General features: G+C 37.9%; 1 protein-coding gene across 3 annotated transcripts in view; it reads right to left on the reverse strand.

Annotated features, from left to right (window-relative positions):
• The window catches only part of MTMR12 (myotubularin related protein 12), a 98,203-nt gene that overhangs the window by 38,061 nt on the left and 32,644 nt on the right, over positions 1-27,498 (reverse strand). Inside the window, exons 1-7 of one of the 3 annotated variants that reach the window (XM_037799170.1) lie at positions 26,727-26,837; positions 25,507-25,567; positions 22,772-22,914; positions 11,525-11,597; positions 10,564-10,694; positions 9,302-9,395; positions 2,893-3,022 (exon numbers count right to left, since the gene is read on the reverse strand). In XM_037799170.1, coding sequence (XP_037655098.1) covers positions 2,893-3,022; positions 9,302-9,395; positions 10,564-10,694; positions 11,525-11,597; positions 22,772-22,914; positions 25,507-25,567; positions 26,727-26,822 — 728 coding nt within the window. In that variant the 5' untranslated portion in view covers positions 26,823-26,837. Of the gene's footprint in view, positions 1-2,892; positions 3,023-9,301; positions 9,396-10,563; positions 10,695-11,524; positions 11,598-22,771; positions 22,915-24,325; positions 24,445-25,506; positions 25,568-26,726; positions 26,838-27,498 lie in introns of those variants that run through there. The other 2 variants (XM_037799172.1, XM_037799171.1) reach the window with 2 other exon arrangements.

Consider the following 27,498-nt stretch of genomic DNA (forward strand, 5'->3'; position numbering starts at 1 on the left):
ATCATACCCCCTTTATCCAGTGCATGGATGGACGATGGATGAGTAGAAAAATGGGAACAAAAACTAAATGAAAAATAGGGTGGCGTGGGGGGGGGGGGTTGGGTGTCTTTCATTTTTATTTTTTATTCTTATTTTTACTTTTTCTGGTATAAGGAAAATGTCTAAAAATAGATTGGGGTTATGAATGCACAATTACATAATGGATCTGTAAACAGTTGATTGTATACCACGGATGACTATATGATATATGAATATATCTCAATAAAACTGAATAAAAAAAAAAGTGGTCCTAAATATGCTCAAAGAACTAAAGGGAAACATGGGAAAAGAACTAATGGATATCAGAAAAATGATAGATGAACACAAAGAGAGTATCAATTAAAAAGACAGAAATCTTAAAAAAAAAAAGGTAACCGACAGAGCTGAAGGTCATAGAAGTTTAAAATTCCCTAAAGGGGTTCAACAGCAGATTGGAGCTGGCAGAAAAAACAATCAATGACCTTGAAAATAAGACTATTGAAATCATTCAGTCTGAGGAGAAGAAAGAAAAAAGAATGAAGAAAAGTGAACAGAGCCTGAGAAACATATGAGACACCATCAAACATACCAATATACACATGGTGGGATTCCCAGAAGAAAGAGAGAAAGGTAAGAAAGAATATTCAAAGAAGTAATGGCTGTAAACTTCCAAATTTAACAAAAGACATTAATGTACACATCCAAGAAGCTCAGTGAACTCTAAATAATATAAACACAAAAGACCCACACCAAGACATTTGATAATCAAACTATTGAATGCCAAAGATAGAGACAATTCTTAAAGCCAACAGAGAAGCAAAGCATCATGAACAACAGAGTCTTAATAGGATTAAGTATGGATTTCTCATCAGAAACCATGGAGGCAAGAAGGCAATGGATGACACATTTAAAGTGCTGAAAGAGAGAAACTGCCAACTAAGAATTATATATCCAAAAAGCTATCTTTCAAAAATGAGGGAGAGAAATTCCCTCTCTGGCCTTCCTGGGCAGGAGGTTGGCTTGGGGCTTGTGATATGAGTTTTCTGGTTGAAGGAAATCCTGCTATAATTGTCTTCCTGGTTTCAGGGGCTCGGCTGAAGCGTCCTTGGAAGTTCAGGGGAACTGAGTCACGTAGATTTTATTATAAATAAAACTGCTATCAACGTTCAAAAAAAAAAAAAAAATGAGGGAGAGATTAAGACATACCCAAATAAAACAAAAGCTGAGGGACCTCATCAACACTAGATCAGTCCTACAAGAAATGTTAAAAGGCATTCTTCAGGTTAAAAGGAAAGGACACTAGATTACAGATCAAAGTCACATGAAGGAAAAAGCAAGTACTGATTTGGAGAAACTAGAATCCTCATCCACTGCTGGCAGAAATGTAAAATGATGCATCTGCTGTGGAAAAAGTCTAGCAGTTCCTCAACTGGTTAAAAATAGAGTTACCATATGACCCAGCAATTCCACTCCTAGGTTATATGCCCAAGAAGAATGAAAACATGTCTGCTTAAAAACTTGTACACAAATGTTCACAGCAGCATTATTCATAATAGCCAACAAGTAAAAACAACCCAAATGTCTTTCAATTGATAAGAGGATAAATAAAATGCAGTATATCCACATAATGGGATACTATTCAGCAATTTTAAAAAATGAAGTTCTGATACATACAATGACATGAATAAACCTTGAAATCATTATGTTAAGAAGCCAGTCATAGGCAGTTTGATGGGCGAAGCCCTCTATCATGGGAATTGCCCTTGTGGGGCTCATTACTGCAAAGGAGAGGCTAAACTTGCACATAATTGTGCCTAAGAGTCTCCCCCTGAGTATCTCTTCGTTGCTCAGATGTAGCCCTCTCTTTCTCTAACTCAGCCACCTCGGCAGGTGAACTCACTGCCCTCCCCCCTACGTGGGACCCAACTCCCGGAAGTGTAAGTCTCCCTGGCAATGCAGGATATGACTCCCAGGGATGAATCTGGACCTGGCATCGTGGGATTGAGAATATCTTCTTGACCAAAAGGGGGATGCAAAATAAGAAGAAATACTTTCAGCAGCTGAGAGATTTCAAGTGGAGTCGAGAGGTCACTCTGGTGGACATTCTTATGCACTATATAGATAACACCTCTTAGGTTTTAATGTATTAGAATAGCTAGAAGTAAATACCTGAAACTACCAAACTCCAACCCAGTAGTCTGGACTCCTGAAGACAACTGTATAATACTATAGATTACAAGAGGTGACAGTGTGATTGTGAAGGCCTTATGGATCACACTCCCTTTGTCTAGTGTGTGGATGGATGGGTAGAAAAGTGGGGACAAAAACTAAATGACAAATAGGGTGGGATGGGGGGATGGTTTGTGTGTTCTTTTTTTACTTTTATTTTTTATTCTTATTCTGATTCTTTCTGATATAAGAAAAATGTTCAGAAATAGATTGTGGTGATGAATGCATAACTATATGATCGTACTGTGAACAGCTGACTGTATACCATGGATGACTGTATGGTATGTGACTATATTTCAATAAAACTGAATAAAAAAAAAAAAAAAAGAAGCCAGTCATAAAAGACCACATATTACATGATTCCCCAGAACAGGCAAATCTATAAAGGAAGCAGACTAGTGATTGCTCAGAGCTTGGGGGTTGAAGAAAAATGGGGCGTGACTGCCATTGGGTATGAGATTTCTTTTTGGGGTGATAAAAATATTCTAAAATTGACTGTGGTGATGTTTGCAAAACCCTGTGAATATACTAAGAAACAGTGTAGACTTTAAATGGGTGAAGTATAAGGCAAGTGAATATATCTCAATAAATCTGTAAAAAAAAAAAAAAAAGGCAGCACAATATTGAATGCTTTTTATCAATTACCTTTCACAGACAGTATAGTCTTCATTGATGCTCACTGCCCTGTACTTCATGATGCCTTTGGTCCGCTCTAATTCCCAACACCAGTCCTTAAAGGTGTCAAACATTACAGTATGGTTCTTGGGATCTGTGGCTAACAAAATAAATTAAAAAGACAAAATATTTTCATGAAGCACTGGTATCTTAATTATGTGAAAGTGTATCCTCAGGCCCCAACTTCCTCCACAAAAGCCCATTTTTATCCAAGCACAATTAATTCACTGCTTAGTCCTAACCTTGTTCCATTTTATTCATTAAGCAAAATCAAACGGAGGCTCTGTCTTTTTATACTGTAGGAAAGAAGCTGTTCTTGTTCCATTCCTTGCAAAAGCAATTTATAGCACCATTTTCAGTCATCTGACCATGAGATAATTTATATAACACAGAAAATATCCTGTGAAGCACTAAGAGACAGGCTTGGCACAAATGCTAAAATAAAATATTTTTAGCTCTACCAATATGTGCATAAGATGGCAAACTTATTTGGATAACATGCCAGGTTCTGGAATGTAAATCCTCCTTTAATTTGAAGATGCACTGCCAGCAAAGGGACTTTCCAGTGTGACACCTGGTTTCTGAAAGCCATAAGCAAATCTGAGCCCTGGGGAGGGTCCAGGCTGCTAGCCAAAAGCTGCATTATGGTGATGGGTGCTCTTCCCCCTAACCTGGCCGTGCCACTACCTGCCAGGAGGAAATGTGCAGGAGACCACTCTGTGGCTCAGCAGACCCATACTTGGTTCCCTCCCAAGCCACAGAACTGCCTGCTGGGGGTGACATGCAACAAAATACTTTCAGGTATTTACACAAACTCTTTAACAGCCCAGTTGGTTCAAGCCTTTGTATATCTAAAATACTAAGCCTTCTGGAAAAACAAGGTATTTGATAAAATTCCCACCTGCTCCTTTTAATAAAACTAGATCACAGCACAAGTGATAATAAGAAAATGTTAATAACATTTATTATTAACATTTATTATAGTTAATGCTATATAGCATTTATTATGGCCAGGCACTGTTCCTAAGCATATGAGATTTTATTAACTCAATCCTTACAACCCAATGGGGTAGGTAATATTGTTTTCTCCGTTTTACAGATGTGGCACCGAAACATTAAGCAACTTGCCCAAGGTCACTGAGCTAGTCAACAGCAGAACTGGAACTCAAACCCATGGAGTTATAAATGAAATTTCCATTAAGAAAAAAAAAAAAAAACAAGTCCCTATGGACATAAGTAATAACATACAATTTCAAGCACAATAAACCATATTCTTAGGAATACAGGCAGGCCTTTCCCTAAAATGCCATTTCCTAAACATTTAGGACCTTTTGACCAAAACACATTTATGAATTATTAAGCCAGGGAATAATTAAAGAAGATGTTCAGACTGCAACACATCCACCTCTAGAAACTCTGACTCGAAAACACTAACTCGTCAGTTAGCAACTATCAGTTACAACCTTTATTTCTGGGGGAAAAAAAAAGAAAAAGGGAGTTGGAAGGAACAGAAGAGAGGAAAGATAGAATTAAAACAGAATAAAAGTTGCTATATATCCTGGGCCTTCTGGCACAAAAAGCCACCACAAAGTAATGAAACCGCGAGGGTCAATCACAGTAAGAGTTTTGGCATGCTAATCAATATATGTTAGCAAGCTGAGATGCAATCCTACACTGAGTCCAGACTAAGCAGTAGGATATAAGGAAAAGGCAGAATTCTTGAAGATAGAGTTTAATTTCTCAAATGTAAACCCAATAAATGTTTATATAAGCTGTAATCAACAAAGAAATCATATTTGTATCTCGTATTGCAAAAAGCTGTTAATTAGCACTTGAGCACACAGCTACAGTAAAAAGATCTTTTCATTCACAGAGATGAATTCACTGCATTAAGAAACAAATTTTATGTTCAGCCTAATATGATATGTTATGTTTACATTAATGAAATTCTCTGAACATAATCCATCCTGAATAATGTGAAGTTATATTTGCTATTAACCGGAATAACCTATTTTGTAACAAAAACTTACCCAATTTGATCACAGATTTTTACAGCTCGTTTGAACCTTTGGAATACTCCAGCCCAAACCCCCTATCTTACAAATTAGGACATCAAGGTCTGCAGCTGTGACCCCCTTCTGGCTACTACCTTGTCTTTCCATTTTTTCTCCCACAACCAAACTTCTCAAAAGCAGAGTCTACGCTGGATACTTCTACTTCTTTAGTTTCCATTTACTTCTCAATTCACTTCAATCTGATTTGCCTCCCACCAGACTCCCAGTCCACTAAACTGGTCCTGCTGAAGTCATAAATGACTTCCTAAGTGCCAAATCCAAGGTCTCTATTAAACCATTATTTTACTTACTTTGCAGACTGTGGCTCAGCTGAACAACCTCTCCTCCTCCTTGAACCTCTGTCTGTTCCTTCCTGGCTTTCCTCCTCCCTCTCTAAACCCATCTTCTCAGGGTTCTCTTCTTTCACCTCTACTGAAATGTGTGTGTTCCCTCTCAGTCTACACACTCGTTTTTAACAATTACATTAACTGCTTAATTTCTGATTACTAATGGTAGAGATTAGTTACCAGGCTTTACCCAAGATATGCATGGATTCTTTGTTGTTTCTTCTGGTTTAATTAACTCTTTAAAAATTTCAAAGATCCCATTTCACCTTACTAAAGAAGGGAAAAGGGAGAGAGATGACTAAAAACTAAAATTAAAACCTTAAACTGACTTTTTCTAGATTACAGAACAACTGCACTGCTAGCCTATACACTGGATACTCCAAAAATCTTTCTTTCTGGCCCAATCTAATTAGACATCTGAATATTTCACAAATACCTCAAATGTTCAAAACAGAACTCTATACCTTCCCCCGCTCCCAAAATTCCTCTAATATTCCATTAATAAATGGTACCCTTCCAGGGGTATAAATCTCCCTGGCAGTGCAGGATACGACTCTCGGGGATGAAGCTGGACCCGACATCGTGGGATTGAGAATATCTTCTTGACCAAAAGGGGGATGCAAACTGAAACAAAGTTTCAGTGGCTGAGAGATTTCAAATGGAGTCAAGAGGTCATTCTGGTGGATATTCTTATGCACTATATAGATAACACTTTTTAGGTTTTAGTGTATTGGAATAGCTATAAGTGAATATCTGAAACTACCAAACTCCAACCCAGTAGCCTTGACTCTTGAAGATAACTGTATAACAATGTAGATTACAAGGGATGACAGTGTGACTGTGAAAACCTTGTGGATCGCACTACCTTTATTCAGTGTATGGATGGATGAGTAGAAAAATTCAGGGCAAAAACTAAATGAAAAACAGGGTGGGATGGTGGGATGATTTGGGTGTTCTTTTTTACTTTTATTTTTAATTCTTATTCTTTCTGGTATAAGGAAAATGTTCAAAAATAGATTGGGGTGATGAATGCACAACTATATGATGGTACTGTGAATAGTTGATTGTACACCATGGATGACTGTATGGTATGTGAATATAGCTCAATAAAACTGAATTTAATTAAAAAAAAAACTCTCTCATATTGAGGAAGGGCAAGTCCAAAGGGTATTTTGAAAGACATTCACCCTAAAGTTTCTGAGGTGCCTAAGGTGGAGTTTGGTGATGGCAAATATAAGCTGGGCCTGGGCTCAAATAATATGTGCCACTTACAAGACTTTCCTCCCAGTCCTTCCTAAGAATGGCAGCTTCTCAATTACTGTTTGGTGATGGCCTGCCTTCAAGACAAACTTTGGAATTTTTAGGATGGAGTTGGAGAGTTGTGGGATATTTTTGTTTGGTTGGCTCAGTCTGGTTTTTATTTTGATAGAGGAGACAATAGGGAACAGGATAAGAGCACCAATCTCAGGGTGAGGAGATGGGTGTAAGTTAATTATTTTAGCATATTCAAATATGGGTGTGCTAGTTTGGATGTATTATGTCCCCCAAAACGCCATTATCTTTGGTGCAGTCTTGTGTGGGCAGGAAATGTATTGGTGTTCATTGGTTGGAGACTTTTGATTGGATGTTTCCATGCAGATGTGGTCACTCAACTGTGGGCAGGATCTTTCATTGGATGGTTTCCGTGGAGGTGTGGCCCCGCCCACTCAGCATAGGCCTTGATTAGTTTACTAGAGCACTATAGAAGCTCAGATAGAAGGAGTGAGCTTGCTACAGCCACAAGTGACACTTTGAAGAACACACAGGAGCTGCAGCTTATAGAGACATTTTGGAGATGGCCTTTGGAAGCAGACTTTTGCTCCGGAGAAGCTGAGAAGATGAATGCCCCAAGAGCAGCTAAGAGTGACATTTTTGAGGAGCTGAAGCCTAGGGAGGAGCATCCTGGGAGAAAGCCATTTTGAAACCAGAACTCTGGAGCAGACGCCAGCCATGTGCCTTCCCAACTTACAAAGGTTTTCCAGACACCATTGGCCATCCTCCAGTGAAGGTACCCGATTGTTGATGTGTTACCTTGGACACTTTATGGCCTTAAGACTGTAAATGTGTAACCAACTAAACCTCCTTTCATAAAAGTCAAAAAAAAAAATAAAATAAATAAATAAATAAATAAATGGTACCACCATCAACCCACTGAACAAAGCAAAAACATAGATGTCACCCTTAAACTCTCCTTAATATTTTTACAAAATAATCTTTTCAAAACCACAAAAATAACACATGGTAACATCTTTCCTTTCCCAATTATAAAGTTCCATAGTTCTACCTCCTAAATCTTGAGTCTGTCTTTTCTCCTCACTTTGTTAACTAAGGTTCCAGGTCATTTCTTTCCCATTACCGAAGCTGCCTTACTGACCTGACCTTACAGCCATTTTATAACATGCTTTGATTCTTAGCCTTTCACTAAGGCCATCACCTTAGTGTAGAAAAAAGGCCTTTCCTTATCTAGCCAGACCTATCTCTCCAGTCACACCCCTATGATATCCCTTCCATGTGTGTCCTGTTGTGTAGTCATACCAGATTAATAACAATCATTTAATAACTGCACCCTATATGCTGTGCATTTAGCAAGTTATGATCCTCACAACATTTCAAGGTAAGCATATTAACACTGTTGTTTTAAAAATGGGAAAATGGAACCCCCAAGAGTAAAGTGCAATCCCCAGGATCACAAAGCTACCAAGTACCTGGGCAAGAATTTGAACTCATCTTTTCAATCAAAGACAGTTCCCAAAGTACAATATGCTCTCTGAGATATCCATATCTTTGCACAGTCCAATCCCTCTACAAAATATACTCTTCTTTGCCTACCAGATACCCCCACATCCTTCTACCATAAGTTTAGGAACAGCCTTCTCACTCTGACATCTTCCCTCCCCAGCATGGTCGAGCACTGCTCATTTCTGCTCCTAAGGCCCCATCCATCAGAAGACACATCACTCACCTGCCTCTTCTGTTTGACTTTATGCTCTTCGAGGGTAAGGATTTAGTCTTGTTCACCTCCACATCCCCAAAGTGCTGGACCCACAGCAAACATTTAGTAACTTTTCACAAAATGAGCAGTTAGTGAAAAGCAACTCCATGTTCCAGAAAGCCTTATACATGCTTTTAAATTAACATGGTGCTTCCCTGACAAAAAACACATGGCACACAGGACACTAAACACCAGATTAATGTTAAGAGTAATGGACAGAGTATGTGAACACGCTCAGGGGACAACCAAGCAGGAGAGAGGACTAGAGAAGGAAGAAGAAGGGTATCTGTGAAAACATTGTACAATGCTAGGTATTGTTAATAGCTAATGCAGATGACCAAGATTTCTTATTTAAGAGTATTCCCTTTTTCAGGGAACTGAATGGAAAACATTTGGAATTTTAAGTTTTCTCTTCACAAATCAGTTTTCTGATGTTCTTTCTTAAGTATAACTGTTTCATCCCACCTCCCCATCCCCAATATTTGCTATAAAGCATGCTCTGGTTGTTTAAAAACTTTCTAGAATGCAAGACATTCTCTAGAGTCTTACGAAATGAACTCAAGTGTATTTAAGTAGAAAAAAGAAACCTGGGACCAACAGGGTTAACTTGTCTCAATTTTGTAGTCTGATATCCCTAAGTATAATATACTGATTTTATCTTTAATAAGATGCAACTAAACAAACAAACAAAAAAAGCCATTGTAAATGCAAGTGAACAAACAACCTAAAGGACAAAGATCACAAGAAAAAAAGAAAACAAAAAAAAGAAACCTTCTGAGTGAATCACCCAAGCTAGAGGCAACCGATTGCTAAAGGAGAGGAAAAAACAAAACAAAACAAAACAAAAAAACAAAAAAACAACCATGAATGGGTTTTCTCCCACTAGTTTCAGGTAGGAATTGGAGGGGTCCTGCCTACCCTCAAATTAAAACTCAAAAGACACTTACCTATACAGTTTTGTGCAGCAGTTGCATAGGAAAACAGAAACAAACGTTTAAGCAGTTTAGGAGCCTGGGTATGATGAATTATGCCACTGACAATCTACAAAAGAATCAACCAAGATAAAGTTATTAAAAATTTTCAAAGAGCTTTGGATTTCTAGGGAAATTTTTAAAACATAGTATGATTTCTCAGCAACAGTGCTAAAAATCTTAAGGGCCATATTAAGTCAGATATTCCAAAAATCTTGACATGTCAAAGACTTACAGATAATATAAGATAATAAACAAGCCACTTAGTTATTCTGATCCACTTGTTATGATCTTAGGACCTTCTTACAGAAGATTAAGAACAGAAATCAATCTCTTGTGCTTTTTGTTTGAAGTTCCAAATAGAAGTATATTTGGAGAGATGACTGAAACTGTTGTCTAAAATGAAGTTTCTGGCTCTTGGGCAATTCTCCATATCTACTCACCTCTTTTCCTGCTCAGAATATGTATCAGAGTCATGTTTATAATTCTAAACTGAACTATCTGTATCATATGAAAGAAAATCAAGGGGTTACTTGTAAGTATACATAACTCACTGTGACCAAACTCACTGTGACATGAACTGGCCTCTTGCTAGGTTTCCCTGACGTATTTACCACAAAGTGGCAAGTTTGAGACATTTAATATCTTGAGAAGAGAAATCTTGGAAGTTACAATGAACATCAAATTAGTAAAGCCACTTTCTGAATTCACCCAGTTATACATCTCAGCTTGCTTTGGGATTAAGCTTACTTGATCTCCAAAAGCACCAACCTCATTTGATGATTCAGCTTTGCTCATCTGACCTGTATATATACCTCGTCTCCTTCCATACACAACCACTACTGCTAGATGTAAACTCATTTATTCATAGGATTTGGGGGACACTGCTACTATCTTTCGGAAAGGCTACCAGAGGTAGGGGAAGAGGTTTACTTCTGGCTGCCCCATTCTTCCCTTTCCCCAACTGCCTCCTGACTCTGGTTTTCTACCTTCAACCCTTTAGAGGCTCCAGGAATAAAAATATTATGAATTGAAGGAGCAAAAGTAGAATGTGCTAAGATAATACAAAGGCATGCCAAATTAACTCTCTTATTCTAATCAAAGCATATGGGATTATAACCAATTTTAACTTTATGGAGTGAAAAGCTCCCCTCAACCTTTGTGTAATGTAAGCAGAAACTAGGGTTAGTGAGAAAACCAGATGGGAAATAAAACCTGAAACACATGCAACTAGTTACCCTTTTGACTTCCTCTTCCTTTGTATACCTCAGACAAAAGTGGAATACTCGGAGGTCTTTGCAGTGGATGATGAGTTTCTCAGGATATTTCTTTAGTTGTCCAGAGAGAGTTTTCTTTTTCTCATCAAACACTAAAGAACAACAATGAAATCAGGTAGTGAAATTATGGTATAAGACAAGTTAATGGTAAAGAAACAAGGTTGACTGTTAACTTCTAAGGGTACTTCTCAAAAGAGGAAAGATACCATCATCTACCTCTCTGTCAGCAGGAGCCCACTCTCACCCAGCAGGAGCCCTGGCTCTCTCAGAGCAGTCAGTTTTTCATTCCTTTGAAGTAAGCACAAGACCAAAATTGACTGGTGGCTGTTGGAAGAACTGACTCCACCAGCGTGAAACTGAGATTACAAAAGATGGAAGGGAGACCATCAGGGACATGCTTCCTTTGGATAGTCCACTCCTGGGCTTATGGCTATGGCCCCTCCTGAAGCTTCTGTGCCTCTGAATTTGCAACTACTCAGCCTAGACTAGTGTTGAGAACTTCATAAATGGCTACTGAATGATTTCTGAAAAATCCCTAAATATACAAAAAAGAGAAGTGGAAGAGAGAGAGGCACAGCAAGAGAGACTAATTTAAGTCAGCAGAAAAGATATCCTGTCCCAATACAACAGACCTTAATCAGATTAGCCTTTAAAGTGAAACCTACACACACAGCTAACACTGATAGTAAAAGAATACTCAACATCTAACACATAATGGCATCATGGAGTGTTAGAAAGAACAGGTTCCAAGTTTGAGTTCCTTCAGCTAAGTGACCGCAAACAAGTTACCTCATTTCTCAATTTTCTCATCCATAAAACTGATTTAAACAAGGTAATGTATGAAAAATAATTTTAGTAAGCTTATAAAAATATCGTCATTATCAGCTGTACTTTAAAATGCCCTAAGGACAACAGAACTTACCTCCATAAATCTGATCAACACAGTGAAGTGTAATGTCGTTTTCTCCTATAATCTTATTCTTAAATTGAGTCTCCTAAAAGAACAAAAAAAAAAAAAAAAAAAAAAAATCAGCTGATTCCTTTCTATGCCATCAGATATTTACAAGCAGAACAAACTATCATTCTCCACTTGCACATTAAGAAAAATGTGGAAAAATAGCAATATCCCTAAGAGAAGGTAGATGAAGAATGAGAGAAAAGCTCCTGAGCATTTATTTTTCAAATCCAGGCAAAACATGCCATTTCTGAGCTCCTCCCTAGGAAACCCACCCTGCAAAAACAATCTGTTTGAGAGTATTGGGAAATGAGATGCAGGTTAACATTTCTCAAATAAAGGCAAGTGATCGACGCAGCTACCTGAAGCTGGCTTTAGGAAGAAAACACTGTGTTTCAAGCTTCTGGCAAAGGCTGCCTTTGGACAGGACTATGAACCAAGCCCTACAGGGGACAGCAGCACAGCAGGCCACACTCTGAGACAGCACTGGTGCTGCTGTTTAAGAAGCAAGGATTGTGCAAAGATGGCAGAGTAGGAAACTCAAGGAATCAATTCCTTCACCAAAACAAATACTGAACTGGCAGGAACTGTCAGAACCAACTATTTTGAAACTCTGGAATCCAGTGGACCACAGCATCCAATGAAAAGCTGGACAAAGAGGCTGCTAAATTGCAGTAAAGATCAGTGAATTTCACCCTCTATGCAGTGGCTACACTGCTCATCCCACTCCCCCTGGGTCCTGCAGCCCAGGATCCTGGTGTAGCTTGCTGGTGCCAGGGTGGGCTGTAAGGACCTAGTCAGTCCTCAAAATCCTAGAGAATGTGGTCTGATCACTGATCACTGCTTTTGATTAGCTATTTCAGATCTCAGGGGAACTGGCTCTGAGAGTTGCCACTCTTTCAAGCCCACCTCAGGCAAAAGCGGCAGAGGAGTCTTATTAAAGAGGCAGTACTTATTTTTTTTCTTGCTCTCTTTTCACATTCCAATTCCTTGTTTGGAAGCAAAAATAGTTTGGAAAAGTCACAGATTGATAGCTCCAGCTGTCAACAATAACAAGAAAACAAATCTAGCAATCGCAGAGAGTGAGAGAATTACATTTCCAGAGTTATACCCAACAAATATTCAGAATGATCAGCTCTCAACAAAAAAAACTACAAAATACACAAAGACGCAGAAAAGTAGGGCCCACTCACTGGAAAAAAAGAATCTGCCAGAAACCGTCTCTCAGGAAGCTCATACATTGAAACTATCAGTCAAAGACTTTAAATCAACTGTTTTAAATATGTTCAATGAGCTAAAGAAATCCATATACAAAGAACTAAAGGAAATTAGGAAAACACTGTCTGAATAAAATAAGGAGATGGAAATTAAAAAAGGAACCAAACAGAACTTTTGGAGCTCTAAAGTATGGTAACTGAAATGAAAAACTCAGGCAGACTCAACTGCAGATTTGAACAGGAAAAAAAATAATCAGCAAACTTGAAGACGAGACAATTGAAATTATCTAGCTTAAGGAGCAAAAAGAAAAATGCATAAAGAAAAGACAAAGAGCCCAAGGAACTTGTAGGATACAATCAAGCATATCAACATACACATCAGCAGAGTCCCAGAAGGACAAGAGAAAGAGAAAGGGGCAGAAAAAGGAGTTGAAGAAATAGTGGCAGAAAATTTCCCAAATCTTTTTTTCCCAAATCACTGACATTATATACAACCAATTAATTTCAAGTATTGCCATTTAAATTACACACCAATAGTATGTCCTATTCAGACATACAGATTTTTCTGCTCATTTTTCTTTATTGTAGTAGACTGATTTGATAAATAGATGTGTTGAATTACTAATACATTTGCTGTACATATTATTTAGTAAATTTTATATAAATATATATATATTTTTAGAGGGTGCTGGAATAGCTAGAAGGAGGTAAATGACATGGTAGAACTGTAACTTACAACATCATTTGAAATTTGTTTTATATCTACTCATTGGATTGTGTTTTGAAGGTCTTCACCTTTCTGTATATATCCTGTATTGCATAGTGGGGAAAGAACTGAAACTGTGGACATGTAACCCATAACAATTTTTGAAATTACCTATAATGGCTGCTTGTTGAGTTGTGCATCGAGAGTTGGCAACTTTCTGTATGTACGTTATGTTTTACATGATGGAAGTAGCTGAAGTTGTAGAACTGTGACCCATGACATTCTTTGAAATTTGTTCTTAACTACTTGTTGAATTGTATTTTGAAAGTTGTCACTGCTATATATATATGTTGGGGTTCACAATAGAAGAATGTGTTTGAAAAAATTTATGCAGAGTTGTGTGGCAGAAAAAAAGAAAAAAGAAAGAAAATTTCCCAAATCTGATGAAAGCCATGAATATATGCACCACTACCAGGAAGCTCAAAGAACTCCAAGCAGGATAAACTCTAATAGATCTACATCAAGATACATTATAGAGAAACTGTTAAATCCAAAGACAGAGTGACATCATCAACATGATGACATAAACAGCTACTGAAAACTTCTCTCCAAAGATTCAATGAATAAAAGGGAAATTGTAAATTGTTTGAAACTCTGGAGGAGGTTATAGACTGGAGGACCCTGAAAATGCCAAATTGAAGAAAGAGAAGAAATATATGGTAGGAATCTTCCGTCCCAGACCAGCCAGTCCTCTCCCCAACAACTCACTCAGTCTCAGTGTGGGAAAGGCACGGAATCAGCAGACGGGACCCCTCCCACCAATGACACAGACTTTAAAATCTCTCACAGCAGTGAGACATACCCCAACCATGCTCATTTGAAGATCTGGGGGACAGGGGTGGACATTTCAAGGCCCAGGTCAGTGAGGGACAAAAAGACTGAGAAAATGTGGACAGAGAGTGTGTTTCCAGCCCTGGGTCTGAAAGCCCTTCCCCCATCCTTGTGGGAAGCAGCAGCCAGTGGTGATTTCCTTGCCTTGAGGACGGCTGAAGTATTGGGTCAGCTGAGGGACTACTTAGCCACTGATGGAGACCCACATTGAGCCAGATTTTGGCCAGCAAAGTGAGGGAACAGGAATTCTGCAGTTTCAACTCACCTGTGTAGATACAGCCTGTGCTCAGAGGCAAAGCAGCTTCTGAGGACAATTAAGATACCAAACAGCATCATCTGCTGAACAGTCTGGAAGGTGCAAGGAATTGAAACACTTTTAAAAAGATGCTCCAGACACTTTCTTAGGACCACAGGAGCTGGTATACACATCCAATATGGAAATCCAGCCCTCTTATGGCTGAGAAATACGTAAGACCCAACTCTTAAAGCAGGGCTCTAAAACAAACCCAGGTCTTGCTGGCCGGCAAGAAACAGAGCACCACTGGAAGCCCGCAGATCTGTATTACCACACACAATGAACTTGTTGGGATGCCCAGTGCCTATTTCCCATCCCTGTGGCAGGCCACAGTGGGTGCCTGATTTTGGGGGGAAGAATGGGGGACAAAGCCAATCTGACAACTGGCTAGTGAGAGAAACAAGGAAAAGATAGAGATCAAAGACAACCAACAAGAAAACCATAGGCAAAAGAGAGAAAACAACCTCCAGAATAAACTCATCAAGAAAATCAGATGCCTAGACAGCAAAAAATTTACAAGCTATACCAGGAAGCATGAAGATACAACCCAGCCAAAGGAACAAAACAGCACCTCAACTGAGATTCAAGAGTTGAAACAACTAATTAAAAATGCTCAAACAAATCTAAATCAAATCAAGTTAAAAGAAAATGTGATAAAAGAGATGAAGGATATAAAGAAGACACTGGGTGATCATAAGGAAGAATTTGCAAGCTTGAAAAAGCAAATGGAAGAAATTATGGGAATGAAAGGAACAACATAAGAGATGAAAAACACAATGGATACATACAACAGCAGACTTGGAGAGGCAGAAGAAAGGATTAGGGAACTAGAGGACAAGACATCTAAAATCCTACACACAAAAAAACATGGGAAAAGAATGGAAATAAATGAACAGGCTTTCAGGGAACTGAATTACAACATGAGGTGCACAAATGTAAGTGTTATAGGTGTACCAGAAGAAGAGAAGGTAAAAGGGACAGAAAGAACAGCAGAGGAAGTAATCAATGAAAATTTCCCAACTCCTACGAAAGACATAAAATTATAGATCCAAGAAGCGCAGCATATCGCATACAGAATTGATCCAAACAGACCTACTCCAAGACACTTATTGATCAGATTGTCAAATGTCAAAGACAAAGAGAGAATTCTGAAAGCAGCAAGACAAAAGCGATCTATCACATACAAGGGAAGCTTGATAAGACTAAGTGCAGATCTCTCAGTAGAAACCATGGAGGCAAGAAGGCAGTGGCATGATATATTCAAGATACTGAAAGAGAAAAACTGCCAACCAAGAACCCTATATCCAGCAAACTGTCCTTCAAAAGTGAGGGAGAGTTTAAAATATTTACAGATAAACAGACACTGAGAGAGTCTGTGAATAGGAGACCTCCTCTACAAGAAATACTAAAGGGAGTACTACAGACAGAAAGGAAAAGACAGGAGAGAGAGGTTTGGAGAAGAGTGTAGAAATGAAAATACCAGAAGATAGAAAAAGGGTAGAGATTGGGCATTTGATGCTCAAGGAGTACAGAATGTTCAACAGGATTGACTGTATTGATCCAGAAAAGGATAGCACAATACTGGGTGATGGCAACTCAATATTGTAAGCACACTTAACAAAGATGACTGTGAGTATAGTTGGAAAAGGAAGTATGGGCGTGCAGGACACCAGAAAGGAAAGAAAGAACATAAAGACTGGGACTGTATAACTTAGTGAAACCCAGAGTGGCCAATCATTGTAATTAGATGTACAAATGTAAGAATGTTTTTACATGAGGGAGAAGAAATGAATGTCAACTTTGTAAGGTGTTGAAAATGGGATGGTATTATGGAAAAAATACAATCAATCTAAACTAGAGTGTATAGTTAACAGTAACATTGCAATATGCTTCCATTAATTGTAACAAAAGCTAAATGTCTATAAGAAGGGGATATAAGGGAGGGGATGGCATCCCTGGCATTGGTGTTGTTGTCTGACCTTTTTATTGTATTTTATTCTATTTTAATTTTATTTTTTCTTTTATTTTAGTCATCATTTTTTTTTCCCTTTTCTTTTTTCTCCTCTTCCTGTTTCTTTGCAGAAGAAATGGAAATGTCCTCACACAGATTGTGGTGACAAATGCATAACTATGTGATTATACCAGGAACAATTGATTGCTTAATTCTAGAAGGGAATGTATGATGTGTGAATAAAACTGTTTAAAAAATAAACAGAGGGATACAAGTGCTGGAGAAAATGGGGAGAGAGGGATGTACCTAATCATTGCTGTAGGGAAGCAGAATGTTGCAGCCTATATGGAAGGCAGTGTACTGGTTCCACAAAAAGCTAAGTAGAGGGTTGCCATATGGTCCTGCAACTTGGTTAGTGGGTATATGCTTGGAAGAACTGGAAACAGTGACAAGAATGGATATCTGCACAGAGGGGTTTATGGCGGCAGTATTCACGATTAGCAATGCATGGAGGCAGCCTGAGGGTACATCGACTGATGAACAGAATGGTGAACTGTGGTGTATATACATAAAATGGAATATTAAGCAACTATGGGAAGGAATGAAGTTGTGAGGTATGCAACTAGGTAAATGGACCTTTATGACAGTACGTTGAGTGAAATAAACCAGAAATGAAAAGACAAACATTTAAAAAAAAAAAAAAAAAAAACAGTAAAATCAGATTAAATATATATACACACACACACATAAAATGGATCATGTATTAGTAAAAAAAAAAAATCCAAAGACAGAGGATTTTCAAAGCAGCAAGAGAGAAGCAACTTGTCACATACAAGGGATCCCCAATAAGATAAACAGCAGATTTCTCATCAGAAACCATGGAGGCCAGAAGACAGTGGGATGGCATATTTAAAGTCAAAGGGGAAAAAAAAAACTGTCAATCAACAATTCTATATCTAGCAAAATTAACTATAAAAAATGAAGAAGAAATTAATATATTTACAGACAAGCAAATGCTGAAAGAGTTCACTACCATAAGACCTGCCCTATAAAAAATGCTAAAGGAAATCCTTCAGGCTGAAATAAAGGACACTAGTCAGTAACTAGAAACTATAAAAAGAAATAAAGAACATTGGTGCCTCTTTGTTGCTCAGATGTGGCCCTCTCTCTCTAGCTAAGCCAACTTGGCAGGTGAAATCACTGCCCTCCCCCACTACGTGGGATCTGATAGCCAGGGGAGTAAATCTCCCTGGCAACATGGAATATGACTCCCAGGGAAGAATCTAGACCTGGCATCGTGGGATGGAGAACATCTTCTTGACCAAAAGGGGGATGTGAAAGGAAATGAAATAAGCTTCAGAGGCAGAGAGATTCCAAAAGGAGCCAAGAGGTCTCTCTGGTGGGCACTCTTATGCACAATATAGACTATCCTTTTTAGGTTGGAATAGCTAGCACTAAATACCTGAAACTATCAAACTATAACCCAGAACCCTTGAATCTTGAAGATGGCTGTATAAATTGTAGCTTATGAGGGGTGACAATGTGATTGGGAAAGCCATGTGGATCACACTCCCCTTCGTCCAGTGTATGGATGGATGAGTAGAAAAAGGGGCGAGGGGGCAGGGCAGGTGGTGAAAGGCCTCAGTGTTCTTTTTCATTTTAATTTTTATTCTTATTATTTTTGCGTGTGTGGTAATGAAAATGTTCAAAAATTAATTTTGAAGATGAACGCACAACTATATAATGGTACCGTGAACAACTGAATGTACACTTTGTATGACTGCATGGTATGTGAATATATCTCAATAAAATTGAATTTAAAAAAAAAAGAACATTGGTAAAGGTAACTACATACATAAATATAAAATCCTGTATTACTGTACTTTTGGTTTGTAACTGCCTTTTCCTTGCCATGTAACTTGGGCAAATGTGTAAAAAAACATTTTAAATCTATGTTAATTGGCATACAAGGTATAAAGATGTAATTTGATACAAAACAAAATAAAAGGGGACAGACAGAGCTCTAGAAGAATAGAGTCTATATTACACTGAAAGTAGGTTGGTACTAACTGAACTAGGTTGTTATTAGTTTAAGATGTTCTTTATAATTACAAAGGTAACCACTAAGAAAATGACTAAAAAAATACTGAGAAAAGGCAAGAAGAAGGGAATTGAAGTGATACACTACAAAAAAGGAATTAAATACCAAAAAAAAAAAAAAAGCAGTAATGGAGTACAAGACATACAGAAGACATAGCTAATGGCAGACGTAAATCTTCCTTCTCAGTTATTACCTCAAATATGAATGAAATAAACTCCCCTATTTAAAGGCAGAGATTGGCAGACTAGATGAAAAAGCCTGATTCATCTCATGCTACCTACAAAAGACTCTCACCTTAGGTACAAAGATACAAAGGGGAAAGTAAAAAGGTTGAAAAGGATATAACATGCAAGCAGTAACCAAAAGAGAGCCAGAGTGGCTAAATTGTTATCACACAAAATAGATTTTAAGTCAAAAAAGATAAGATACAAAGATGAACATTATATATCAACAAAAGGTTGAATCCAGCAAGATGACATAATAGTTATAAACACAGATGCACCTAAAACAGAGACCTAAAATACATGAGGCAAAAAAACTGACAGAATTGAAGGGAGGAATAGATAGTTCTACAATAATAGTTGGAGACTTCAATACACCACTTTGAATAATTGATAGAACATCTAAAGATAGATATCAATATGGAAATAGAGTTCTTGAACAACATTATTAACCAATTAGACCTAATGGAAACATATAGACCACCACCCAGCCACAGGAGAATACACATTCTTCTCAAGTGCACATGTAACATTTTCCAGGATAGACCACATGTTAGACCACAAATCAAATCCTAATAAATTTTAAAATGTTGCAATCATACAAAATGACTACTCAGACCACAATGGAACAAAGCTAGAAATAAGTAAAAGAAGGAAAACTGGACTTTTTACAAATACATGGAAATTAAACAAAACACTATTAAACAACCAATGGGGCAAAGAAGAAATCATAAGAGAAATTAGGAAATATCTTGAGACATATGAAAACAAAAACACAATATACCGAAACTTTTGGGATGCAGCAAAGGCACGTGCTTATAGGGAAATTCATAGCTCTACATGTCTACATTAAAAAAGAAGAAAGATCACAAACCAATAAGCTAACTTCATACCCAAAGAAACTAGAACAAGAAAAGCAAACTGAACCCCGTGTTAGTAGAAAGAAGGAAACAGTAAAGATTAGAGCAAAGATAAATGAAATAGAGAATAGAAAAGCAATAGAGAGACCAGAGAATCTCTTTTGTTGCTCAGATGTGGCCTTTCTCTAAGCCCAACTTGGCAAATAAGTTCATTAACCTCCCCCCTACATGGGACATGACGCTCAGGGGAGTGAATCTCCCTGGCAACATGGGACACAGCTCCCAGGAATGAGCCTGGCCTTGGCATCAAGGGATTGAAAATACCTTCTTGACTACAAGGGGTGAAAAAAAGGTAGCAAAATAAGGTCACAGCGCCTAAGAGATTTCAAATAGAGTTGAGATGCTATCCTAGAGGTTACTCTTATACAAGCTCCAGCTAGACATCCCAGATGGCCACAGTATGCCAAGCCCTAACCAACAGTAGCCCCAAAATACCTAGGTCCCTATCTGAGGTTCTATAAAAGTTTCACTTAATAAGTTTATCTCTCAGAAATGTAAATCCACCAGTGTTCCTATGCCAGTCAAATCCTAAAACCGAGAGGCAACAGCCTCTTTAAGAACAACAACCAGATGCAGTCCTCTTCCCCATAATGCTGACACCCCTTTTCAATATGAATGAGTTAGGGTGGCTACTGCCTAGATACCCCTGAAGATCGAGAAAGTGATTAAACAAGAGAAAGGGGTAGCAACAGACAAGATAGGATTTAACAAAGGATTACAAACACTGAGTCTTTATATAAATACATATATTTTTTTAGATGCTAGGGTATTAGAATAGCTAGAAGGAAATAACTGAAATGGTAGAACTGTAAGCCATAGCATTCTTTGAAATTTGCTCTCTAACTACTTATTAAATCGTACTTTGAAAGTTATCACTGTTATGTATACATGTAAAATTTCACAATTAAAAATGTACAAAAAAAAATAGCGCTATGTAGAAGAACATCTCTGTGAATTAAGTTATATCCATAAGATAGATTTCTAGACATGCCATTACTGAATAAAAATAAAAATGCTTTAAAAAACTGGAGAGAATCAACAAAACCAAAAGTTGGTTCACTGAAAAGATCAATAATATCGACAAATGAAAAAATTAAGAGGATACAAATAACTAAAATCAGGAATGAAAGTTGGGATGTTACTATCGACCTTACAGAAATTAAAAGGATTATAAGAGGGTACTATAAAGAGGGTATATGCCAATAAATCAGAAAACCTAGATGAAGTAGACAAATTCCTAGAAACACACAAATTACCTAATCTGAAGCAAGAAGAAATAGAAAATCTCAAGTAGAAAAGCATTTTCAGAACCTTATGTTAGGCAATGGTTTCTTATACTCTACACCAAAAGCATGATCAACTAAAGAAAAAAAAAATAAGTAAGATTTCACCAAAATAAAAAACTTCTATGCATCAAAGAACACTATTAAGAAAGTGAAAAGACAACCTACAGAATGGGAGAAGATATTAAGAAACCACAAGTCTGATAAGGGTTTAATATCCTAGAATATAAGAGGAAAACCTACAACTCAACAACAAAAAGACAACTCAATTAAAAAATGGGCCAGGTGATGTGACTAAACATTTCTCCAGGGAAGATATATAAATGGCCAAACAGCACATGAAAAGATGCTTGACATCATTAGTCATTAAAGAAGTGCAAATTAAAACTATAATGAGATACTTCTTCACACTCAGTAGGATGACTATTATTTTAAAAACTGAAAATAACAGTATTGGCAAGATGTGGAGAAATACATTATGGGTGAGAATGCAAAATGATGCAGCTACTGTAGAAAATAGTTTGGCAGTTCCTCAGAAAGTTAAGCATAGAATTACCATATGACCCAGCAATTCCAATCCTAGGTATATATCCAAAAGAACTGAAAGCAGGGACTTGGACAGATACTTGTACATCGATGTTCACAGCAGCATTATTTACAATAGCCAAAAGGTGGAAGCAAACCAAGTGTCCATCAACAGATAATGGATAATCAAAGTGTGGTATATCCATACAATGGAATACTATTCTGCCATAAAAAGAAATGAAGTGCTGGTACATGCTATAACATGGATGAACCTTGAAGGCATCAGTTGAATGAAATAAGCCAGACACAAAAAGACAAATACTGTATGATTTCTCTTATATGAAACACTTAGAATAAGCAAATTCATAAAGACAGAAAGCAGAATAGTGGTTACCAAGGTGTGGAGAGGGGGGAATGGAGAGTTACTGCAAAATGAGTATGAGTTTTGGTTTGGAATAATGAAAATGGTCTGAAAATACAGTGGTGAATTACACAGTATGGTCAATGTAATTAACGTCAAAGAATTTACAATCATAAATAAATAAATAAATCTAAAAAGCAAGGGTGGTCCAGCACGGCTGACATACTGGAACCAAGAAGTGCCATGGTTGGGTTTCCACTCATATACTGTGTTCTTCTAGTCCTTCCTTGACTGCTTATTCGTTATAAGGTTCAGACCAACATAAAATAAACCCAAATTCAAGTGCTGCTTTCAGTATCAGTTTCATTATTGAACTCAAGTTTCTGAATATGAGGAAGAGCTAAGTATAAAATACGGGGAACTAGTATATTCGGGAGGTATTATTCCAATGAATGACACATACTGCACTGAAATGCAGAAGAAAATAAAAAGCTGATAGTACCCACCTATGAAGTCAAATGCAAGCCAGTGTGACAGGAGGCACACACAGAAAATTTTAGAATGGTCTTACTACTGCAAGGAGATTGTGAGGGATCGGGAGCAGGACCAGTGGTAGACAGGACTTTTGTCCTTTGTGTTTATGTGTGTTGAGGGTAAAGAGTTAATTGAGAAGCTGGGAAGAAAGACAATAAAGTCACAATCGCACTGTTTCCCCTTAAAAGCCAAATGCAGCTGATACATACATCATTATCCAATGCAGATTCATCATTGCTCAAGAAAGCAATCTTGAAGTCTGTGCAGACAAGTTTCCCATAGATCCCACGCTGACATGAATCTTCCTGGACATACTTGAGTACTGTGTTGGCTTCACAAAGCAGCTGTTCTCCTATCAAGACCAAGACAAGTGTTCCTTAGAGTCCTCAGAGAATGCACAGTATAAAAACATTTAAAGCTTTCTAGGTCTATATACATAAGGACAAATACACATTACAACACAGTACTTGAGGACTTCACACTTTTCAGCATGGTAGGAGCTACAAAACTTGGAAGAGAAGGTGAAGCACAGTGGGAACCATCAGTAAGTAAAATCAAAAGGGCTCACAGGGGTATTTTTTTCCATCTTCTCACTGTGAATCGTGAAGTTTCCAGATAGGTGGTAATTATCTCAGCTACACTTTTAAGCATGGATCTTAATGTTTTAATTACTTTGACCCAAGCAGATATTCCATAGAAGCAATCCCCTAAATGGGCGAAAATAGAAACGCTTGCTGGTATACTTTATACCACAGATTCCAACACACCTTTCCTATAAGAGTGCCATTTCCAACTCTGAAACTGCTAAATTAGATCAGGGTTGTCTCCCTATCTATAGGGTTTTCTGGCAGTTTCCTCAGACACAAGAGGTGCTACAATCTTCTGCAGCATGACCATGTGCATTTTGGCTTCAGAGACAAGGATGAAAGGAAAAAGGAGGTCAGAGGTTTGTGGAAAAAAGGTTTCCTCCTTTTCTTAGTTGAGAGTATTTCCTCTCAATGTGTCACTTTCCTGCTCTATCTGCAGGCACCAGCCCACAAGAGAAGCTGCATTTCCTGGAGGCAGAAAGTACTTCTCTTAACAGTCAAAAAAGATTAAAATTTGGGAATAGGTAAATACTCTCTGCTCCCTAGAGGCGAGGCAGCTCATGAGTGCTAGATGTCTTGATGAGGACAGGAAAAGAGAAGGATGTGGAGGAAATGAAAAAGCTAAATGTAAATACTTTGTAACAAAAAAGAGATGGAAATTTCTTCTCCAATAGATAACTATCCCTCTCCCTCAGAACCTCCCTCTGGATATTTCCGTCAATGACTTTAAATTTACTTTTTGTCTCAAAATTCATTTAGTCCAACTTCAATATGAAAACAAAGAAGAGTCTCAGACACTAAGACTAGCAAGGAACACACATTTTTCTGTCTTTTGAGAGGTCAGTTATCTCTGGTTGAAACACTAAGGAAATACCAGCAGATGGCTCAGTCCATAGGTCAGTCTCTACAGAGACCACATTTGAAGAAAACAATGAAGTCAGGGCCTCATTAGTGTTTAAAATAGTCCCAGAAAATGTCTCAGCTACGTCCCAGGTGGAAGACATGTGAGCAGGGCTTTCCTGTGCTTTAAACTCCCAATGGGAAACAGCTTTTTTAATAGTGAGACTCCCCTCAAGACCAGGCAGCTCTATCACGTGGTCAAGTACACTGGGAACCAGGAACGAGCAAGGCAGTAGCTAGTACAACACTCCCTGGTGAGACTCTCTGCAAGCATACCATGCTGTGGCATATTTGTCAGCTTGTGTGAATCATCGGATTTGAGAGCTGGAAAAGATCTTAGTCTAGGAAACTCAGGCTCAGAAAAGTTAACTGCATGTATGGTCCTAGTTGCACACCTAGAAGAGACCATCAGGTGATCCAGGTGATGGTAGAATATATATAACAGTAAACTAAAAAAAAAAAAAGTTAATTTCAGAATCTATAACCCAAAGAAAAGGAGAAAGAATAGGATATGTAGATCAAGGTTTAGGCCATTATTACAGGAAAAAGCCTTTAAATTTTAAAAATATTTTTTAAAATGTGTAAGATTCTAATATATTTAACCAAATAAGGTGGATTAGTCAAAATCTGTACATATTCTTATTCCCCAAATAAAACAGAATAAAATAAAAACCAGAGTAAGGCATCTTACTATCTTTTTTTTTCCCCCCTCTCTCTCTTTTTTTCACAAAGACTTAAGAAAAAAGGTATTTTGGATTGGAAAAAAGAAGCTAGGAAAAGAACTGAATTCGTAGCTTACACGACATCCCCCTATATGAAAAGGATACACTACCAAGTAGTTTCTGTTCCTGGATTCAGAAATGATTAAAGACTTAACTTAAGCTAGAGAGGTACACTTTCCTCCATCTCAAAAATATCCAACCGACCCAGACTCCTTCAAAATGACCACAGAGCAAAGCCCTGGCAGCCCCGGGTTGGTAAACACCAACATGCCTGTACTTGTACTCAGATGGCCAAAGGGTAAGGCCACCCACCAAGGCTTGCCCTGGGATGCCTAGGCAGTTGCATTATTCAAGGGTAGCAACAGGCATGGACAGTAAGAAGAAAGTTATGAGGTGTAGGGCTCAGCAGGGAACTAGGATTTTCCTGATTTGGGACCCAAGTACTGGACAGGGTCAAGTAAGCCAACCTGAAAAAAGTCTCATTTGCTTGTAAAAAAGGTGAGCAGTTCATCAGTTTAAGGGGGAAGGGACAAGCAAATTCTTTGTAGATGTTGTAATATACAGACCCAGGTGTGTAGCTATTAAACTAAAGACGTTGATATTTTTGTCCAGCTCATTTCTGCTGCATACTCTCTGGATGAAAACAAAGGAGTTACATATAACAACATTAGGGATGAGGTAATTTATCATTGGCTTTGAGTTGCACATGAGGTAAGACACTAACATGACTGTTACCTGGCAACAAGTGAAGAGTTACTTCCTTTTCTGTTATTTCCTTTTCATTTGTGTGAATTTCCTAGAAGAGAAGAACAAAGAGCAATATTTTTCTTTGTTTAAGGGCTCTCAATGAATAACATAAAGCCATGCTTTCAAAATTCACAGTAAAACATTATACAACAGTCAGGCATTTCTTATTTGACAAATAGTTTTTGTTTTTGTTTTTAAGTGTTTTTAACTAAACAAAGCAAGAAAATTGCAAATTAGGGATAGTCAACATATTAAACTATTTAGGTTGATAACTATTAGTGCTCCAAGCCAAGGATAACAAGTTGAGGTGTCACATAGCAAAGTAAAGCATCTGGAACACAGAGTCAGAAATAGAAGACATTCCAACAAATGATTCCCCTCTTTCTTCAGTAAGAATCAAAGGTCTAAAGCAAAAGAAGATTATATGTTCTTGAGAGAAAATGGACTTATGTAAAGGGCTTGAAGGCAACAACAGGAAAATATAAAAGTATCAACACAATACTGATTCATCAACTCTGCAGCACACCAGAGCTCAGTGAAGACAGCTGTGAACATTCTCTGCCCAGTCTACAGTCATCTAACACCAGCCCGTGCCACAGGCTGCAATCACTTCTACAATGGATCCAGGCCAGGTTCTGAGTCACTGGTTCTCACTGAAAACATCTTCAAGTGCTCCTATTTTGGGTTCAGTGTTTATTGGATATTCAAGGATAATTACCAGTCCTTAATGAATTAATGGACTAAAGGAATGATCATAAATGGCTGTTAACATGACAAAAAGAGAGGCATTGTGGGCCTCTTAATGAAGTCTACCACACATTTATGAAGTGTTCTTCTCAAAGTATCTAACCTCAATCTGCTTGATCTTCTATGTCAAGCTATCAATTTATAAGAAACACTGGAACAGGGACATGTGTTAAGTGACACCATAGGGATTCAATCAGTAAAATCCCAACTGTGGAAAATTCTGCAAGACATCAACCAGATTTGTCAACAAATAAACTGCAAAGGGGAAAAAAAAAAAAGAAAAGACCAGCAAATGTAGATGGCTCTGAGAGGGATAAATTTTCTTATTTGTTAATTCAGACTGAAATATTGCATTAGAAGAAACTTGGGTACAGTTGAGGCAGCGGGGACAAGCTAGCCAATCATAAGGCAAAGAAGAATGTCACAGCTTTTTCAGAAAACCTATTTTGAGCATAATCTACCTTGGTGATGACTGGAAGTTCCACCTCAGGAGACACCAGCAAATCAAGGCCCTCTGAGGCAGTGATTCTCAAAAACTTGAGGAGTACCAAAATCATCTTGTGAGCTTGTTAAGTAAACCACCACAAATATAGGGAATCTGAGGCAAATCTATGGACTTATTGGGGGTGGGGCTGAGCCTCTGTTTTGTAAAAAGCTCTCTGGGTGATTCCAATGCACTGCTATGAGGGTTTACACAAGGCAGAGAATATTCATGAATATATAAATGCTATGAGTGTTTTGGTAATTTAGAAATTTTCATTGTTTGAGAGTTTTTGTTATCTTTCATTGGCAAAGAACAAAACTGAAGCACAATTACTCCCCCCACATCTCCATGGAAACTGGTTTTACTAATACAAGAGGGGTGAGCCGGGTGGGCCTGAGTCGATCCTGGGGTAGGTGTGGAAACACAATTACCTTTGACCAGTTCAATTACCTTTCTCTGAGAGAGAGCAAAGCTATTCATTAAATGCCATCAACTGTTAGACAACTATAGAACCACCCTGACTGATGTTTGGAATTCAGTTCAAACACTGGAGCCAGTTTAGAGAAGACTAGCCTATCCCTACAACAACATCAGAAATATCATCTGAGGATGAAGAGTCTATATTATCCAAAGCTACCTACCATTAATTCTTGAAATGGTTAGTGAAATTCTTTCTTTACATTCCATAAACAAACCAATCAGGAGATACTGTTTAGGATTCTATCCTGCGCAAACTGCTCCTTGTTCCC

Source organism: Choloepus didactylus, chromosome 11 (assembly GCF_015220235.1).
Source record: "Choloepus didactylus isolate mChoDid1 chromosome 11, mChoDid1.pri, whole genome shotgun sequence".
Classification (NCBI taxonomy): Eukaryota; Metazoa; Chordata; class Mammalia; order Pilosa; family Megalonychidae; genus Choloepus; species Choloepus didactylus.